The sequence below is a fragment of the Neoarius graeffei genome, chromosome 7, assembly GCF_027579695.1.
Source record: "Neoarius graeffei isolate fNeoGra1 chromosome 7, fNeoGra1.pri, whole genome shotgun sequence".
In the NCBI taxonomy this organism is placed as follows: domain Eukaryota; kingdom Metazoa; phylum Chordata; class Actinopteri; order Siluriformes; family Ariidae; genus Neoarius; species Neoarius graeffei.
Window position 1 is genome coordinate 6,331,874 of NC_083575.1, and position 20,662 is coordinate 6,352,535.

Sequence of the window (20,662 nt, forward strand, 5' to 3'; positions counted from 1 at the left end):
GTCCAGACTTTCAGCTTTCATTTGAGGTTATCCACATTAAAATTGGATGAAGGGTTTAGGAGTTTCAGCTCCTTAACATGTGCCACCCTGTTTTTAAAGGGACCAAAAGTAATTGGACAATTGACTCAAAGGCTATTTCATGGGCAGGTGTGGGCAATTCCTTCGTTATGTCATTCTCAATTAAGCAGATAAAAGGCCTGGAGTTGATTTGAGGTGTGGTGCTTGCATTTGGAAGATTTTGCTGTGAAGAAAACATGCGGTCAAAGGAGCTCTCCATGCAGGTGAAACAAGCCATCCTTAAGCTGCGAAAACAGAAAAAACCCATCCAAGAAATTGCTACAATATTAGGAGTGGCAAAATCTACAGTTTGGTACATCCTGAGAAAGAAAGAAAGAAAGCACTGGTGAACTCATCAATGCAAAAAGACCTGGATGCCCACAGAAGACAGCAGTGGTGGATGATCACAGAATAATTTCCATGGTGAAGAGAAACCCTTTCACAACAGCCAACCAATTGAACAACACTCTCCAGGAGGTAGGCGTATCAATATCCAAATCTACCATAAAGAGAAGACTGCATGAAAGTAAATACAGAGGGTTCACTGCACGGTGCAAGCCACTCATAAGGCTCAAGAATAAAAAGGCTAGATTGGATTTTGCTAAAAAAAAACATCTAAAAAAGCCAGCACAGTTCTGGAAGAACATTCTTTGGACAGATGAAACCAAGATCAACCTCTACCGGAATGATGGAAAGAAAAAAGTATGGCGAAGGCGTGGTACAGATCATGATCCAAAGCATTCCACATCATCTGTAAAACACGGCGGAGGCAGTGTGATGGCTTGGGCATGCATGGCTGCCGGTGGCACTGGGTCACTAGTGTTTATTGATGATGTGACACAGGACAGAAGCAGCCGGATGAATTCTGAGGTATTCAGAGACATACTGTGTGCTCAAATCCAGCCAAATAATAATCGGCGTTTCATAATACAGATGGACAATGACCCAAAACATAAAGCCAAAGCAGCCCAGGAGTTTATTAAAGCAAAGAAGTGGAATATTCTTGAATGGCCAAGTCAGTCACCTGATCTCAACCCAACTGAGCAGCATTTCACTTGTTAAAGTCTAAACTTCAGACAGAAAGGCCCACAAACAAACAGCAACTGAAAACCGCTGCAGTAAAGGCCTAGCAGAGCATTAAAAAGGAGGAGAAACAGCGTCTGGTGATGTCCATGAGTTCAAGACTTCAGGCAGTCATTGCCAACAAAGGGTTTTCAACCAAGTATTAGAAATGAACATTTTATTTACAAATATTTAATTTGTCCAATTACTTTTGAGCCCCTGAAATGAAGGGATTGCGTTTAAAAAATGCTTTAGTTCCTCACATTTTTATGCAATCATTTTGTTCAACCCACTGAATTAAAGCTGAAAGTCTGAACTTCAACTGCATCTGAATTGTTTTGTTCAAAATCCATTGTGGTAATGTACAGAACCAAAATTAGAAAAATGTTGCATCTGTCCAAATATTTATGGACCTAACTGTACATTTTTCACATCATACACAATTTTATGATGTGTCACATGAATTAGACACATTTGTGTGTGTGTGTGTGTGTGTGTGTGTGTTTATTCAGTAACAAAGGCTCCAGTGTTTTAATTTGATGAGTCAGTGAGATTAGTTCCAAAACCAACGCTGCAAGGAAATAATAGTTAATTAATAAAATTTTTGCCAATTCACTGGAGTACAAATAACACTCCTGGTCATAAACGGTTCGATAAACTGCTGAAGTATTCCTTCAAACAGATTATAAATATAAATGTAAAAACAACTTCTGCTCGTCTGATTTTGATTCTGCAAAAAATAAACTTTTGTACTTGTTTTCATGGAGGCTACATTAGCGCAACACCTTGATGATACAATGAAAAATCCTTCGATTGTTGGAGTTTTGTGTACAGACGCCCAAGGGCATAATCTTGGATGCCGTGGCTCCCTTTCTGACGAGCATGGTGGAGTTGTGTCTGTTCTGGCTAAACAGGCTGCCTCTCTAACGAAAGATCCAACAGACACTCCCACTGTGTGCCTTGAATCAGATTCAGGGAATGTGCTGGTGAGGACGCATGGGACGGTCACAGTAGCGGTGCATAAGATGGTGTCATAAAGTCTCTGGATGCATCACATCCATCATCAAGATCTCAAAGTTGTTGCTCATGTACAGAAACTTGGCTGATTATTGATTTACCACTTATCTGCTTTTGAATTACAAAAGGACTCCTGCATATCTGATAACTGTTATGTGATGTGCTTTGCTTATAATGGCATTTTGAGTAACTGTGGCCTCAATCCACTGATGGTACTTGTATGAGCAGAATGCATATTCTTTTACAACTAGCCACATTTCCTAAGTATTCAGTGCTTCCTGGTGTAACTCCTATTTCTGATGTCATAAAACGTTGCTGTTAATAAATGATTAAATAAATAGTAAGCGTCCTTGGGTTTCTTGAAAGGCGCTATATAAATTTAACTTATCTCTTTTAAAAATAAGGTTGCATCTACAACCCCGATTCCAAAAAAGTTGGGACAAAGTACAAATTGTAAATAAAAACGGAATGCAATGATGTGGAAGTTTCAAAATTCCATATTTTATTCAGAATTGAACATAGATGACATATCAAATGTTTAAACTGAGAAAATGTATCATTTAAAGAGAAAAATTAGGTGATTTTAAATTTCATGACAACAACACATCTCAAAAAAGTTGGGACAAGGCCATGTTTCCCACTGTGAGACATCCCCTTTTCTCTTTACAACAGTCTGTAAACGTCTGGGGACTGAGGAGACAAGTTGCTCAAGTTTAGGGATACGAATGTTAACCCATTCTTGTCTAATGTAGGATTCTAGTTGCTCAACTGTCTTAGGTCTTTTCTGTCGTATCTTGCGTTTTATGATGCGCCAAATGTTTTCTATGGGTGAAAGATCTGGACTGCAGGCTGGCCAGTTCAGTACCCGGACCCTTCTTCTACGCAGCCATGATGCTGTAATTGATGCAGTATGTGGTTTGGCATTGTCATGTTGGAAAATGCAAGGTCTTCCCTGAAAGAGACGTCGTCTGGATGGGAGCATGTGTTGCTCTAGAACCTGGATATACCTTTCAGCATTGATGGTGTCTTTCCAGATGTGTAAGCTGCCCATGCCACACGCACTAATGCAATGCCATACCATCAGAGACGCAGGCTTCTGAACTGAGCGCTGATAGCAACTTGGGTCGTCCTTCTCCTCTTTAGTCCGAATGACACGACGTCCCTGATTTCCATAAAGAACTTCAAATTTTGATTCGTCTGACCACAGAACAGTTTTCCACTTTGCCACAGTCCATTTTAAATGAGCCTTGGCCCAGAGGAGACGTCTGCGCTTCTGGATCATGTTTAGATACGGCTTCTTCTTTGAACTATAGAGTTTTAGCTGGCAACGGCGGATGGCACGGTGAATTGTGTTCACAGATAATGTTCTCTGGAAATATTCCTGAGCCCATTTTGTGATTTCCAATACAGAAGCATGCCTGTATGTGATGCAGTGCCGTCTAAGGGCCCGAAGATCACGGGCACCCAGTATGGTTTTCTGGCCTTGACCCTTACGCACAGAGATTCTTCCAGATTCTCTGAATCTTTTGATGATATTATGCCCTGTAGATGATGATATGTTCAAACTCTGCAATTTTACACTGTTGAACTCCTTTCTGATATTGCGCCACTATTTGTCGGCGCAGAATTAGGGGGATTGGTGATCCTCTTCCCATCTTTACTTCTGAGAGCCGCTGCCACTCCAAGATGCTCTTTTTATACCCAGTCATGTTAATGACCTATTGCCAATTGACCTAATGAGTTGCAATTTGGTCCTCCAGCTGTTCCTTTTTTGTCCCTTTAACTTTTCCAGCCTCTTATTGCCCTGTCCCAACTTTTTTGAGATGTGTTGCTGTCATGAAATTTCAAATGAGCCAATATTTGGCATGAAATTTCTAAATGTCTCACTTTTGACATTTGATATGTTGTCTATGTTCTATTGTGAATACAATATCAGTTTTTGAGATTTGTAAATTATTGCATTCTGTTTTTATTTACAATTTGTACTTTGTCCCAAGTTTTTTGGAATCGGGGTTGTAAATCATATGACGATAGCACGATTTTGAATTTCTTTATCATGTTATAATAAAGCGATGATGGTTCAGGTTGGTAAAAATCACCCCGATACACACAAGGTTTCACTTTTTCTCCTTTGCGCTTTCTCGGAAGCTCCAGCATGTTTTGAAGACACGGCCATAATGATGAAAAGGTTCCTGGCATTGACAACGGCGCCACTGTGAGATATTTCAGACGCAAGGCCATAACTGAATCCCCTCCCCTAAAAAGCATCATGTGCTGTCTGTATCACGAGCTGGAGACGCGACCCGAGAGGTCCTGCCCATGCCGTATCATGAACCCGGGGTGGTAATCCTGGTTTGAGCCAGCCTACAATATTTCATCACGCTTCCAAATGCTTATTCGCGGGTGTCATGTTAAACAGACGTCCAGCATGTAGTTATTAATGTGTCATAACAGGTTTTGTATCATGACTGTACTATAACGATGTTCAGTGAAGATCAACCAAATCATTATTATGACTCCTTTCGATTTAACCATCGCAAACTTCAAACGAGTAAATACCTTCACTTGTTTAAACACATTTTAATGGTTTTACAAGGTAAGATATACTTTTTCCTGTCTTATTTCAATTATTGTTAAAAACGGGCTTGGTCTTCAACTGAGAGTTGAAAAATAATCTGTGTGTTGTCTTTTCTTTTTGCATGCACAGAGTTTAACAGGAAGTATGTCCTTGTTCAGGAGAGAAAACAGCCTAATCACTGGCACCGTGCACAAATAAAGCCAACTAGTCAAAGTTAAAGCTTGGCCTCGAAAAGGACTCGACGCTTTCTTGACTCCTTAAAGTGCCATTCCACCATTGGATGTATTCTTTGGCATAAAATACAATATATTTTATGACAGCATGACTAGACAGAGAAATCTTTTAGCTTCAAAATGATAGATCAAACATAATTTTTTGACAACGACAAGTATATTAATTTTGCGACCAAAGTCACCTACCCTTTTAATTTCCGCGCGGTAGTGAAACGTGATGTCATCGGCAGGTTCCCTTCTTGTGTACCACGTGTCGGTCTATTTTTAGACCAGGAAACCCCCAAAGTGAGAGAGTCATTTCTCCTCGTATATGGGGGCCAAAAAAATTGCGAAAAATTTTGAGTTAATCTTTCAGTTAGCTAGATTTATTGGTATTAGCTAGATTTATTGGTATTATTTTTATCGTGTTCTATCCGCCATTGCTGATAATATGTGCCACGTCACACGGTACACAAGAAGGGGAACCTGCCGATGACATCACGCGCGGAAATTAAAAGGGTAGGTGACTTTGGTCGCAAAATTAATATACTTGTCGTTGTCAAAAAATTATGTTTGATATATCAATTTGAAGCTAAAAGATTTCTCTATCGGGCGGCACGGTGGTGTAGTGGTTAGCGCTGTCGCCTCACAGCAAGAAGGTCCTGGGTTCGAGCCCCGGGGCCGGCGAGGGCCTTTCTGTGTGGAGTTTGCATGTTCTCCCCGTGTCCGCGTGGGTTTCCTCCGGGTGCTCCGGTTTCCCCCACAGTCCAAAGACATGCAGGTTAGGTTAACTGGTGACTCTAAATTGAGCGTAGGTGTGAATGTGAGTGTGAATGGTTGTCTGTGTCTATGTGTCAGCCCTGTGATGACCTGGCGACCTGTCCAGGGTGTACCCCGCCTTTCGCCCGTAGTCAGCTGGGATAGGCTCCAGCTTGCCTGTGACCCTGTAGAAGGATAAAGCGGCTAGAGATAATGAGATGAGATTTCTCTATCTAGTGATACCATTTATACATGTTGTCAAAATATATTGTATTTTATGCCAAAGAATACATCCAATGGTGGAATGGCACTTTAAGACTTGGTCTTTATTTCATCTCACTTAGCCCAGGTCCAGGACTTGGTAATGACGGTTCTGACTATCGCCTTCGATTTTCAGTGGAAACGTCACAAAGTTAACATCACTGATGTGTCAGGATTGTTTGACGGTAGAGGGAGGTAGACAAATTCTGAATACCATGGTCACGACTGCTGCTGTAAATGCACTGCACTGACCAACATTAATGTACAGATCATAAACGATTATAGCTCCTCACCCTGCCCTGACGTGAACTCATCATTACATCCTTAAACATCTGCTTGAGAACTGACAACATACAGTCGTCCAGTGTACAGTCAACCAGCTTGTTTTGAGCAGGTTTCAAACATACCACCTTTGTTCATCTGTGTTCGAGGTAACAGCATTAACCAGGGTTACCTGGCTGCAGCAAAAATTTCCAGACCAAATACATCTCAAAAACCACACTGAAACGTGCCTAAAAATGTGGGCATTGGAAAAGGGAGACATTTTCTTTTTTTTTTTGTCTCAGACTGTGAAACATAAATATGTGAACAGACACTCTTCACTCCATAATCCTCCTTTCCTTTTACCAATCTGTCATACAGTGGTGCTTGAAAGTTTGTGAACCCTTTAGAATTTTCTTTATTTCTGCATAAATATGACCGAAAACAAGTCCTAAAAGTAGATAAAGAGAACCCAGTTAAACAAATTAGACAAAAATATTATACTTGGTCATTTATTTATTGAGGAAAATGATCCAATATTACATTTCTGTGAGTGGCAAAAGTATGTGAACCTTTAGGATTAGCAGTTAATTTGAAGATGAAATTAGAGTCAGGTGTTTTCAATCAATGGGATGACAATCAGGTGTGAGTGGGCACCCTGTTTTATTTAAAGAACAGGGATCTATCAAAGTCTGAGCTTCACAACACATGTTTGTGGCAGTGTATCATGGCACGAACAAAGGAGATTTCTGAGAACCTCAGAAAAAGCGTTGTTGATGCTCATCAGGCTGGAAAAGGTTACAAAACCACCTCTAAAGAGCTTGGACTCCACCAATCCACAGTCAGATAGATTGTGTACAAATGGAGGAAATTCAAGACCATTGTTACCCTCCTCAGGAGTGGTCGACCAACAAAGATCACTCCAAGAGCAAGGCGTGTAATAGTTGGCGAGGTCACAAAGGACCCCAGGGTAACTTCTAAGCAATTGAAGACCTCTCTCACATTGGCTAATGTTAATGTTCATGAGTCCACCATCAGGAGAACACTGAACAACAATGCTGTGCATGGCAAGGTTGCAAGGAGAAAGCCACTGCTCTCCAAAAAGAACATTGCTACTTGTCTGCAGTTTGCTAAAGATCACATGGACAAGCCAGAAGGCTAATGGAAAAATGTTTTGTGGACGGATGAGACCAAAATAGAACTTTTTGGTTTAAATGAGAAGTGTGATGTTTGGATAAAGGAAACACTGCATTCCAGCATAAGAACCTTATCCCATCTGTGAAACATGGTGGTGGTAGTATCATGGTTTGGGCCTGTTTTGCTGTGTCTGGGCCAGGACGGCTTGCCATCACTGATAGAACAATGAATTCTGAATTATACCAGCGAATTCTAAAGGAAAATGTCAGGACATCTGTCCATGAACTGAATCTCAAGAGAAGGTGGGTCATGCAGCAAGACAACGACCCTAAGCACACAAGTCGTTCTACCAAAGAATGGTTAAAGAAGAATAAAGTTAATGTTTTGGAATGGCCAAGTCAAAGTCCTGACCTTAATCCAATGGAAATGTTGTGGAAGGACCTGAAGCGAGCAGTTCATGTGAGGAAACCCACCAACATCCCAGAGTTGAAGCTGTTCTGTACGGAGGAATGGGCTAAAATTCCTCCAAGCCGGTGTGCAGGACTGATCAACAGTTACCGCAAACGTTTAGTTGCAGTTATTGCTGCACAAGGGGGTCACACCAGATACTGAAAGCAAAGGTTCACATACTTCTGCCACTCACAGATATGTAATATTGGATCATTTTCCTCAATAAATAAATGACCAAGTATAATATTTTTGTCTCATTTGTTTAACTGGGTTCTCTTTATCTACTTTTAGGACTGATGTTTTAGATCATATTTATGCAGAAATATAGAAAATTCTAAAAGGTTCACAAACTTTCAAGCACCGCTGTACAGTATATCGTCCAACAGACACACGGTCTACACTTAAACACATTCAATTTGATTACACATTTGTCATCAAGAAAAATCTTGCTGATTGTGGAGTATTTTTAAACATTGTCTGACCTGTCCACTGCTCATCCTCACAGCACGGGGCAGCGTGATTCCTGCCCCAGTGGGCTTCTATTTGCGCTTGTTGCAGCATGACCACTAGGTACAATAAAAAGTCAATGGAAGCTAAGAGGGGCAGTTAGCATGAACCTGCCCCTATAAATGAGTTGCCAGTGCTCATTCTCGTCAATAAATTAGTTTTGCAGTTTAACTTCTACTAGTAACTGATGCTTTAGTTAAGATGAATTGTAAGTTGTGATTTTAAGGGGTTAAAACTGATCTGAAGGTCCATCCTTGAAGGATTTTTTTTTTCCCCCCCTGCATGGGGTTTAGAATTTAGTTGTGGTCAGTAATCAACGAAGCATAATGAAAGTGAAAGCGTGCAAGACTGACACTCTTTCGTCTTTCCAGGGTAATAAAGAAGTGTTATCACTCGTTGAGTAGTTCACGCTTTGACCTTGTACAGGGGCGTAAAGTGTTAGCATGTGAGTTGAGGATGAGTCTGGTAGGTTTTGGAGGAGATGCACGGGTGGGATTTTGGGGACTACACATTAACAACGAAGACATTTTAACACCTGCTTACCAGGCTGTCTGCGGTCCTCTCATGACGGCGTGTAAATGTCAGTGCAGAAAGGACTGGTGTGTGTGGCCCCTGATCTGACTTTATAACACTGTGTGTATCTTTGGAGCCTGAGACCGGAGACGTGAACTCTTCTTGTCTTAACGCCTCCTCGGTTGAATTGTTCATGACCTGGCGTGGGGTTACAGTTTCCTGAGAGTCTGAGGTTTCTATGTGCGCGTGTGTGACTTCTCTAAACATGGATAGTGTGCTGCTGGTGTGTGTCTTCAGCATCTCTGACTCGAATTGCTTCCCGTTCCATGCACCATGTTCCTGACACACAGAAAGAGAAAAACAGACGACGGTGGGGTTGATTTTAAGGGGGTTTATTTATTTGTTGATTTATTTAAATTTTACTTCATTTATTTTTTTCACAAAGGTGATAAAGGGGATGAACAAAAACAGAGAGCATGCGCAGTATTAAGAGCTACATCAGTGCATTTACATGGAAAAAGTTGAAAATAAAAAGCATGAATTAAAACAAACAAACACTTTATTTTCCTGAATGCATTTCAGAGCCCAGATTTCAGGGGGAAAAAAATAGAATGTGTAATTGTACACAAGGCACATTGAAGTAGTTCGTCATGTAAACATGTTGTAGGAAAAAAAAAAAAAAAGAATTTAATTCATCAGTATCAGGCAACGTGAGTAAATTTTTAACTTGAACTTCCAGAAATTCTGATTCATTAAGGCACCTCATATAATACACACTGTTGTATTATAGGTCATACACAATTTATAACTCCAGTCAAGGTCTTCATACGTCTTAAAGTGAAACACAAAAGTGAAACACATGCGATAAAAAGACAAGGTTCAACACAGCATGCAGTTATGTCAGAATTTCCCTGAAACACCACAAGAAAAATAAGGCATGTGCCTGTAACTATTACTGTAACTGTACTGTACGTGTCACACAGATCAACACATGCTTTGCTTTATATAAAGTGCTGAGGAAGCATTTCAAGCAACACTGGTTTTCCCAGAATTCGTTTGAACATTTTCTTCAGTACAGTATGATTTTGGGAGTTTAAATTAAGTGTTAAATAGTAATTAAGCATTTAAAATGTCAAAAGTCAGTCCTTTGGATACTGTGCATACGATTAAAGAAACTGAGCAAATCACAAGTTTATTAAAAATCCTATTTTGGAAATTAAATACCTTTATACCACAGCGCTGTTGACTTCTTGATTCTGATTGGTCAGAAGGTGCTGATTCATTTTCTATACCATCACATCAGTTCTGACGGTAGTTCAGCTACAAATGACAGGTTTGTATTAATCTGCTTATCCAAATTTGTTCATTTTGTTTTTATGGAAGGAGTCTCCAGTGTCAGAGCTCTCGAAGAGTCAGTGGGGAAGCTGTAGCTTGAAATTTTCTGTCCAATTCCATCTTTTATATATATATATATATATATATATATATATATATATATATATATATATATATATCAATCAGTGTTCTCCACTACCTGAAGTTATAGCTCGGCGGTAGTATTGAGCAGCCGTCGCCGGGGGGTTCGCAAGGGGGGTGTCCCCCCTCACACCAGAAAATTTCGAAATAAGAAACCTCTCAGAAGCCATTTCCTGGCATCTAAGTTGCATGTTATTTATTTCGCAAGTAGCTGCTTTTGTGCAAAATCTTCTGACACTGGGATCCGACTTTACATTTATTTTGTCACTCCGTTACTGAAATGTTTATTGAATAGAATATCTTTGTTTTTAGTTGAATTCTACATAAAATTACCTTTCATTTGATGTGCAGTATGTGTCTTTTCTTTCCACCGTACTCCTCTCGGAGGTCTGAGGCAATCGGAGCCACTTAACTGACACGCACTCCTCTGTCGCCGCACTACACATGCGTAGTGACAAGTGAGCGAGCAAGCGTTAAGGGCCTCTGATTATCTCAGGATAGAAGAAAGCAGAGCCCGGGGAAGAAGACAACACTCCCAATATATGTTATTATTTTTTCGAAAAATAATAAGTGTCATGGGGTGATAACAGTACTTGCGAAGTCCACCACATTTTGAGTGGCCATGACTAATGTAAACCTTTTCAAGCGATACTCGGTGCGAATGGTACAATTCGACCACCACGGTTCAAGGGGAAAAAACGTTACGGAAGATAGATAATTCGGCAAGTCGGCGTTCGACTATATGCCCACGCGACATTGAAACATGTTGAACCTATTGTAAAGTAAAGCGCATCAATGATCTGTGATCAGAGAATTACTTTGGTGTTTGTATTGGCGTGTTTTTTTTTACTTTTCTTTGAAGTAAACTTTAATTTTTTTTGACTGGGCGGCCAAAAATTAAGGCTCGGCGGCGCATTTATGGGTCGGCGGTAATAGCTCTTCTAGCCGTTATGACTCAGCGGGCCGCCGAGTCATTAACGATAGTGGAGAACACAGTGTATCTTTGCAATACAGTATAATATAGTATAACTTGCATTTTTTTTGTCTTATCACTTTCAGGACGGGAATAAAATAAAAGCTGGTGAAGGAACAACTGTTTATATATCGTTAATTTAATGTAAGCTTGTTTCACTGATGTTCCACAATGTAACCTTTAATGGATAAAAAGTACAAGGTGTCATTCATTCATTCATTCAAAAAAAAAAATGCAATCATTGGCAAATCGCTGTGGCATAAGAGGAATAAAACACTCTGAGAAAGTCCAGGATGCAAGTAAACATGTCAGAAAGAATTCTTTGGCTCTGTTCATTTTTTTTTTCCATCAGCGTCATGAACAATCCTGTCAATAATAATAATAAAAATAAATAAGGCTCCATGTAAATGCACTGCACTTAAAAGCCATAAAGGTCCTAATTTAGAATGGTTCAGATGTACAGGTTGGAGAAGGTGAATAGCGCTCAAGAAAGTTTCAGATGTACAGGTTTGAGAAGGCGAGTCTAGTTCGAGAAGCCTGAGAAGTTCTGTAAAAAGGGACCTCTAGCACTAGGAGACCACACACTTCTGCTGGCCTCTGGGAGGAGACTCGGAGAGTTCTCTAACGAATGGGGTTTTGGTTACCAGCTCTCTGGGGGGAGACTGCGTTCTCACAGTGTCCGCTGGTGTCGACGCTGCTTCAGGATCGCTCGCCTCCAAGACGACGCGCTCGCCTTCACCTGCCTGGAGAAAGCAACAGGAAAAGGGTTACGCCAGGACCAGGTACAGAACGAATTCTGTTTTCTTCCTCCCGATGAAATAGTTCAGTGATGAAGCAAAACACCACTCGGCTGTCGCTTGCTGCTGTCCATTTTGTACATGTGCTGGATTGATGATCACAAAATTAATAGCAGCGACTCACACAAATGATTCGGTGACACAAAATTATGCTGTAGGTTGAAAATGAGCACAGACTGACATTTTAAAAAAAATTTGTGACTGGCAGTACCTGTTTTTTTTTTTTTTTTTAATTAACTAGCTAACAGTTCGCCCAAGCGCTTCATGAGACAAACCCACATAACCCTACATAAACTTTTATAAAGGCTTATTCGACACATACCGGTACGCCAGGTCTTTCTCATATATTTGACACCTGCTTTTGCCACGTCTGATTTCAAGATGCATCACAGCTGAGTCTAGTGACATAGATAGGATTTTTTTTTTCATTAGACTTGATGTCAGCTGTTAAGTGTCTATGTACTTGGCATATTCATAGAGATTAAAGTCAAGTGACATCTATTCAAAATGTTTTTTTTTTAGGCTTTATGAGACTTTTCAGCTGTTATTACATGCCGATGTCTACGTCATGTTCACAGGGCTACATGGCACCTACATTAGCCCTTCATAACAAACGCATTTAAACTGACAAATCTACAGAATTATTTATAAAGGTTCAGTACATACATCAATTGTTATCAAGACTGTGATCGATGTTTAATGGGAAGCAGGCTTGTAGTACTCAAATCCAGGACTCGGACTCGAGTCTGACTCGTACCCTAATTTTAAGGACTCGTGGCTTGACTTGGACTTGAACGCTGATGACTCAGACTTGGATTTTTTCTTTCTTTTTTTTGTAACATACCATAATAATTTTGCAAAAATATATTTATATCTACATTAATTTTTGTACTAATTTTGTGCAAGAGTGTCACACCTGCGCACCTTGGTGCGTGCATCAGCTAGACTCTCGGGCGCACTCTGGACATCGCGTGTGCCAAGTGGACTCTCGCGCATGTGCTGTAAACAACTCACACCTGTACAGGATTAAGGCGCAATCAGCGCGCCTATATAAAAACTGGGAAAACGCACTTACTTTGCGAAGTATTGAGTTGTGTTGCTAACACATCACCGAGCCTCATTTCCTTGTTTGGTTTCCTGATCCCCGTTTCTCATTTTTGATTCTGCCGAGTCTACGATAGCCTGTTTGTGCCTCGCTTGATCTATAGATAGTTTTCACATGACGTCACAGAGTCGGGGATTCCCTAGTGGCGGCCATCTTGCAGGTCAAGCTTACCGTACGGGTGACTGAGCACACATTGTAACGCGCGAGTACAAAGTCTTCAAAAGAACCCAAGCAGGCTATTTAAAGCTAGCAATGGTGCACACCTGTTGTATTCACGGCTGTCGTAATAGGTCAGATGAAGAAGTCAAGCGGAGCTTTTATGGAATTCCCACTGTACGGGAGCACGAAGGCGAGCAAACAAAGAAACTCAGCATACAAAGGAGAAATCTATGGCTTGCGAGAATCAACCGCAAGGATTATCAGCCTTCCAAACACAGAAAAGTCTGCTCCGATCATTTTATAAGTGGTAAGTTGTTTAAATAAACAATCAATTGTGTTTAAGTTTGTTTTTTGAAACCAAAACATCATGTGAACAATCTCTGGAGAATGCCTAACTGGAACCGCTGAGTGTACGTTTACATTGTAATGTACACTTAATATCGCTCGTTTGTCACGTTTCTATTTGAAACTTGTCACTTCACTCACGCAAGGGTCATTTTTTGAAAAACATTTTAGGTCTATTCTGTATAATCTGATTTGTGTTTGGGATGCAAACAGCGCGCCTTTTGGCGGATGCCGCCTGAATCGCGCAGATCCGATTTTTTTTTTTAGGAGGGGGCGTTGGAGTGTCTGATTATAATTTCAAAGTAAATTCTGTATTAAAATTACTAAATAAGCAAATCCGTTACAGTCCATGAAACAGGAAGTATAAGGATGAGAAAAAAACAGTTTAAATCGGAAAGCTGCGCACATTTGCGCAGCCCGAGCGGTGTGCAGGACTGCGCATATGTACGCAGCTTTCCGATTTAAACTGTTTTTTTCTCATCCTTATACTTCCTGTTTCATGGACTGTAACGGATTTGCTTATTTAGTAATTTTAATACAGAATTTACTTTGAAATTATAATCAGACACTCCAACGCCCCCCCCTAAAAAAAAAAATCTGATCTGCGCGATTCAGGCAGCATCCGCCAAAAGGCGCGCTGTGAATATATAAAGTTGTATATATCAGACAGCCTTTAAAGTTTGATGAAGTCAGTTTCAGGCTTTGGAGCAGGCTTTGTCAGTTTCAGGCTTTGGAGCAGGCTTTGGCAGTTTCAGGCTTTGGCAGCCCTGCATAGTCACTTGAAAATGCATCTTTGTCCACTTCGTAGGGGTCAATTCCCCCAATCAAGGCCAGTTTGGCTGCATACCGTTGTCGTGAGATGTCGTCTAATGTATCTATATACTTCTGTTTGCTTGATTTTGCCGACATTGATCTTTATTTTAGAAAACTGACTATATAACTTCATAAATTCACCCGAGATAATGTAGCCGGTAGTGGCGATGGTCTGTTTTGTTTGCCCCCCAAGATGGCGGCTGGGGGGCGTTCCCCGGAATGCCGTGACGTCAGTAAAAACTATCTATTGCCTGTTTCACGATTTTGCCTGCCATTCTGGATTCTTTACCTGCCTTCACTTGTATTAATAAACACACCTTCTGCACTTACATCCATCTCTGACAGAATACTTCGCACTACCTGACAGAGAAGCACACTCACCTGTTCATACGTCATGTTCAGGAACAAACTAACGTTAATGGTGCTAAAACAGCCACCGTCAAATGGTGCGGTTGGAGTCTTGTTCTGGGACTCGACTTTTTTTTTTAAATGACTTGGACTTGAACACTGGGGACTCCAGACTGGACTCGGACTCGACTACAAGACTGATGGGAAGCTACATAACACCCGAGTCAAGTAACATTAGTGAGAAAAAAGACCTGTTTTTCGGCTCATCTTACATCAGGGTTTATTGTCGGTGCCATGTTGTATCACGAACACGGTGTTGAGTTTTGCCTCAAAAATCTGTACCCTGACTCATGTATCATGTCAATATGCCATCAAAACTTTACAGATGTTGATGCAAGTTTATGAACTGTCTCTGAGATGTAATGACAGGTTTATGTAGGTGTCATGCTCGATTAAAAAAAAAAAAGTTACAAAACCACTTGAGAACAGGACAGCTCTTTCAGGCTGACTTCATATCAGCTAAGGTTGATGTCGGTGTCATATTGCATGATGAGCATTGTTCTCAAACCTGTTGGAAAGCTAAACGCTTATGTATGCTTAAGTCAGGTACCATGAAAGACTTACAGTACATACGTGCTTTATGAACAGGTTACAAAATACTTCAGACAAATTACACAGATTACAGGAAGTCAGGTTTTTTTCAGGCTGACTTTATGCCAGCTGTTATTAAGGGTTTATGTAGATGCCGTGTTGCCTGATGAATACTCCTGTAATGTCAATCAAAATAAAAATGAGTAACGTGGAAAATGTTGGAATGTGACTTCATAAGTGTTTTTACTTATTTATATTCGGTGTCATGAAAGGCTTATGAAGGTGTAATGTCAGAGGTGGACAGTAACGAAGTACATTTACTTGAGTACTGGACTTAAGTACACCGAGTATCTGTACTTTACTTTATACATTTTTTTGGCAACTTATGACTAACTTCACTACATTTGAAAGATAAATATCATACTTGTCACTCCACTACATTTCTATCAAGGTCCTCGTTACTATGAAGTGGCTTTGAAAGTGGATTTTTTCTTCTTCTTTCTTTCTAAAACGTGATTGTTTTTTTCACAGGTGACACTGAGACAGCCTATCAGTAATCACTAGGGTCACATCTCGTCCATAGACTGGATAAAACCAAATTCAATGATTTCTCCGCAGCATTATTTAAGACGATCAGTTGATGGCGGAATGGAAGGAGGCGGTACTTCTGGGGAATGCATGCACTCATGGCTACAGCTAGAACCCATTTTTCAGCTTTCTGAAAGGAATAGAGAGTTGTTTTGTTTTAAACGTTTGCTTTGTTTGCCTAAAACGGAGCCTATCACAGCCTACAAAAACTCGCCGTCCAGAAAGCTTGAAACGAAGTTGTTTGTGCTTTTAGAGCTAGCGATAATGTTGCAATAGCTGTGCAGTCTGGTTAGTCAAATGACTTTCTATGGATTTGCCCATCAAGTTGCCATCGCCTTGTCCACGGCTAACATTAACACATAGCTAGTTAAGTATTTTTAAGTTCGTTTCTTAGACAAGGATTTTAAGATCGTTACCTTGTTAACAGTTTCAGCGTGAATCTTCCGCCTTCCTCAGAACTGTCACCAGATGTCAGGTGGTGACGTGCCTTATCAGCTGATTTTACGTTACGGAGGCGTGAACGTCCCGCCCAATTTGACAGGTAGTTCACGCATCCTGCTGTCAGGTCGCTACCCCAGGACGGCGCTCCAGGTGTGCGACAGTGCGTACGCTCCCTCATCCCGGTTTATCGTCCTCTGTGCCCGCTTGCGTATCTCCACTGCCTCTAAAATCCAACGCTGGAATCTATTTTCTCCAGCGCGAATGACTCTGGCCTCTTCCCAATTCATTATGTGATTTTGTCATTTGCAGTGGTCTGAAATGGCTGATTTTAGGTTTTCTTGGTGTGCTTTTTCTTTTTCGGATCTTGTGTGTCTTTTTGTTGTTTCTTTCTCACATTCTATTTGGTGTTCTTTCCTTCGTGTATGGAAGCATCTGCCCGTTTCACCAATATAGACTTTATTACATGAACGGCAAGGGATTTCATAGATGACATTGCATTTGTTGTCCGGTTGTATTTTGTCTTTGGGGTGAACTAGCAACTGTCAGAGGTTCTTGTACGGTTTGACCGGGGTGTTGATGTGGTATTTCCTCATGGATCGTTGGATGCGTTCTGTGACTCCTTTTATGTATGGTAGTGTGACAAAAGTGGCGACAGTTCTGAGGAGGGCGGAAGATTCACGCTGAAACTGTTAACAAGGTAACGATCTTAAAATCCTTGACTAAGAAATGAACTTAAAAATACTTAGTCAGACATAATGAATTTCCACTACATATTAAGAATAAGTTATGGAGAAGATTGTGCCAAAGAGGTACGCTACCTGGAAAAACTACGGAAAAAACTGGCACGACAAAGAAACTGTTTCAATCTCTGCTGCCGGGACGAGGGCATCATCCCAGCAAGCCTCTACATCAAAAATCCAATTCCAACAAGAAACGTGGAAAGGACCAGCGAAAAAGCGCGAATGACTCTGGTAAGAGAAAGAATCAGATGCACGACAAACAAAATCAACAATTTAAGCACAGAAATAGCACAACGAACACAAGATTTCAAACGCCGGTTCAAACTCAGCAGTGACATGGAAAAAATATGGAAGAGCATCTGAACATAATACAAGAACAAGAGTTCTCAAAAACAAAAACACGCCACATTAAAAAACTGAATAGGCTTATCAGAAAAAAGAAACAAAATAAACGCAAGGACAAGCAAACAAACGAAAAATGGATTTGCAACCTGTCTAAACACACACTAACAACAGCAGAACGCACTATACTCTCACGGGGCCTTAACTGTGCCATTACACCAAATAGAATCACACACGAAGAATTCATATTGGCTACGGAACTAGCATGAAACATGATACAGGACCAAGGACAGAAGGCCGTATTGAGGAACGAAATAGCAGGTATCCTCACCTCAGCTAAATTGCCATCCAGAAACACAACTAAACAGGAAATGGAAGCCATCAGGACAATCGCAAAGAACAACAAAATAACAATATTACCGGCTGACAAAGGGAGGACCACGGTTATCCTGGACACTACTCAATACGAAAAACAAATGAATGAAATGCTCACGGACCCAAACACACATGAAGTACTCAAAAAAGACCCGACGGAGGAAAAGAAAAAAAAACTGAAGCTATTACTTAAACTGTTACTAGATGACAACAAAATCGATAAACAAATATACAACCACCTCATCCCCACAGCAAACATCACCCCCCGGATATACGGCACACCGAAAATTCATAAACCCGGAGCACCACTAAGACCCATTGTAGACAGCAGAGGATCAGTTACCTACAACCTTTCCAAGACACTTGCAGACATAATCAAACCACTCCTCGGACTCACGGAATACCACTGCAAAAACTCAAAACAACTAGCGAAAGAATTAAAGGAAATCAAGATAAAAAAGGATGAAATCTTCGTATCACATGACGTCATATCCCTCTTTACAAAAACACCGGTCACAAACACACTCAACATAGTAGAAAACCGGTTAAAAGCAGACAGAACCCTGAAAAAACGCACAAAACTTACAGCGCAGGACATAAAACTGTTACATTTCATTTCGACTTCCACATATTTCCAATTCAGACGCACAATTTACAGACAAAAAGAGGGATTTGCAATGGGGGACCCGCTATCTGCCACTCTATGCAACTTTTTCATGGAAGATCTGGAAACCCGAGCCATAGAAACAGCACCGGACGACTGCAAACCCATTTTCTGGAAACGATACGTTGATGACATCCTTGAAATAACCAAAATAGGCCACACACAACAACTCACAGATCACCTAAACTCCATAGACAAGACAGGCAACATCAAATTCACACACGAAGAGGAAACGGACAAGACAACAGCTTTTTTGGACCTAAAAATACACCACACAGAAGAAGGGAACATTAGAATTACAACATACAGAAAACCGACACACACCGACCAATATCTTCTCTGCACATCTGAGCATCCCATCGCTCACAAAATGTCAGTAATCAGAACACTATACGACCGAACACAGAACATCACGGAGGAGAAAGACAGACAGGAGGAGGACCAACACATCCAACAGGCATTAAAAAACTGCCGATATCCATCGTGGGCAATCCGAAAAGGGAAATTACAGACACAAACAAAGGAAAAAAAAAAACAAACAAACAAGAAAAAACACCGAAAAAACAAACCGGGGTGGCTTTGTCACACTACCATACATAAAAGGAGTCACAGAACGCATCCAACGATCCATGAGGAAATACCACATCAACACCCCGGTCAAACCATACAAGAACCTCCGACAGTTGCTAGTTCACCCCAAAGACAAAATACAACCGGACAACAAATGCAATGTCATCTATGAAATCCCTTGCCGTTCATGTAATAAAGTCTATATTGGTGAAACGGGCAGATGCTTCCATACACGAAGGAAAGAACATCAAATAGAATGTGAGAAAGAAACAACAAAAAGACTCACAAGATCCGAAAAAGAAAAAGCACACCAAGAAAACCTAAAATCAGCCATTTCAGACCACTGCAAATGACAAAATCACATAACGAATTGGGAAGAGGCCAGAGTCATTCGCGCTGGAGAAAATAGATACCAGCGTTGGATTTTAGAGGCAGTGGAGATACGCAAGTGGGCACAGAGGACGATAAACCGGGATGAGGGAGCGTACGCGCTGTCACACACCTGGAGCGCCGTCCTGGGGGAGCGACCTGACAGCAGGAGGCGTGAACTACCTGTCAAATTGGGCGGGACGTTCACGCCTCCGTAACATAAAATCAGCTGATAAGGCACGTCACCACCTGACATCTGGTGACAGTTCTGAGGAAGGCGGAAGATTCACGCTGAAACTGTTAACAAGGTAACGATCTTAAAATCCTTGTCTAAGAAACGAACTTAAAAATACTTAAATAGTCAGACATAATGAATTTCCACTACATACATAGCTAGTTAACTCGGACACTGTTAGCATGTAAAAACAGTGTTACGCTAACATGAATAACGTTAACTTATCTGAAGTCCTTTCAGAAATGTTTTAGCATAATCTTGCCAAATAAACAGAATGTAGAAATCTTTCTTTTCTAGTAACGTCAGCTACCCAATATGATTTTGAGTTTGAAAGGATTTTGCTAGCCTGTCAGGTGCAGCTTCACTGTAGAGGTCTGCACGGGTCAGAGTTTTCAGTCCCGCTCCCGCCCGCATTGTGCAGTCCCGCTCCCGCCCACAAAAAAATTATGATTTTCAGTCCCGCTCCCGCCCGCAAATCCCGCATGATGCAGACGTTCGCGTTATTTCTCAGGAAAGTTCTTGTCTTGACACAGCGTGATGGTGCCCCGCCCCCTACTTTGAGTGGATTTGAGCATAAATATCTACAGCTCACTTTCACGTTTGTTATTATTTACCTTGTTTCTGAATTCAGCATGTAGTGTCTCTAATAATAATAATAATAATAATAATAATAATAATAATAAGTGTTGTCAAGCGATTAAAATATTTAATCGCGAATCGCACATTTTTATCACATGAGAAACCATTGTAATTCTCTGATCAGCATAAAAAAGTGAATGGGCTTGCTTTGTACCAATGGTGTTTTTTTTTTTTTTATTGCAAAGCAGAGCTAGTAAGAGAAGTGAATTGATTTACTGCTTGAGTTAGTCTACAACTCTAATCAGAGAGACAGGTTACACAGTGACGGTAGGCTTGAC

The 20,662-nt window shown here is 40.8% G+C and overlaps 2 protein-coding genes across 8 annotated transcripts in view; one reads left to right on the plus strand and one right to left on the minus strand.

The window, feature by feature from the left end:
- Positions 1 to 20,662, minus strand: part of syne2b (spectrin repeat containing, nuclear envelope 2b) — a 318,216-nt gene that overhangs the window by 93,119 nt on the left and 204,435 nt on the right. For 6 of the 7 annotated variants that reach the window (XM_060925231.1, XM_060925228.1, XM_060925230.1 and 3 more), the window contains 2 exons: positions 11,908 to 12,006; positions 8,845 to 9,153 (listed from right to left, as the gene is read on the minus strand). In XM_060925231.1, the coding sequence (XP_060781214.1) occupies positions 8,845 to 9,153; positions 11,908 to 12,006 (408 nt within the window). The remainder of the gene's footprint in view (positions 1 to 8,844; positions 9,154 to 11,907; positions 12,007 to 20,662) is intronic. The other variant, XM_060925232.1, reaches the window with a different exon arrangement.
- On the plus strand, positions 1,873 to 2,207 carry LOC132889078 (ragulator complex protein LAMTOR5-like). The gene has a single exon (XM_060925237.1). It carries the CDS (start codon positions 1,881 to 1,883, stop codon positions 2,154 to 2,156), a length of 276 nt encoding a protein of 91 aa, XP_060781220.1. The 5' UTR covers positions 1,873 to 1,880; the 3' UTR covers positions 2,157 to 2,207.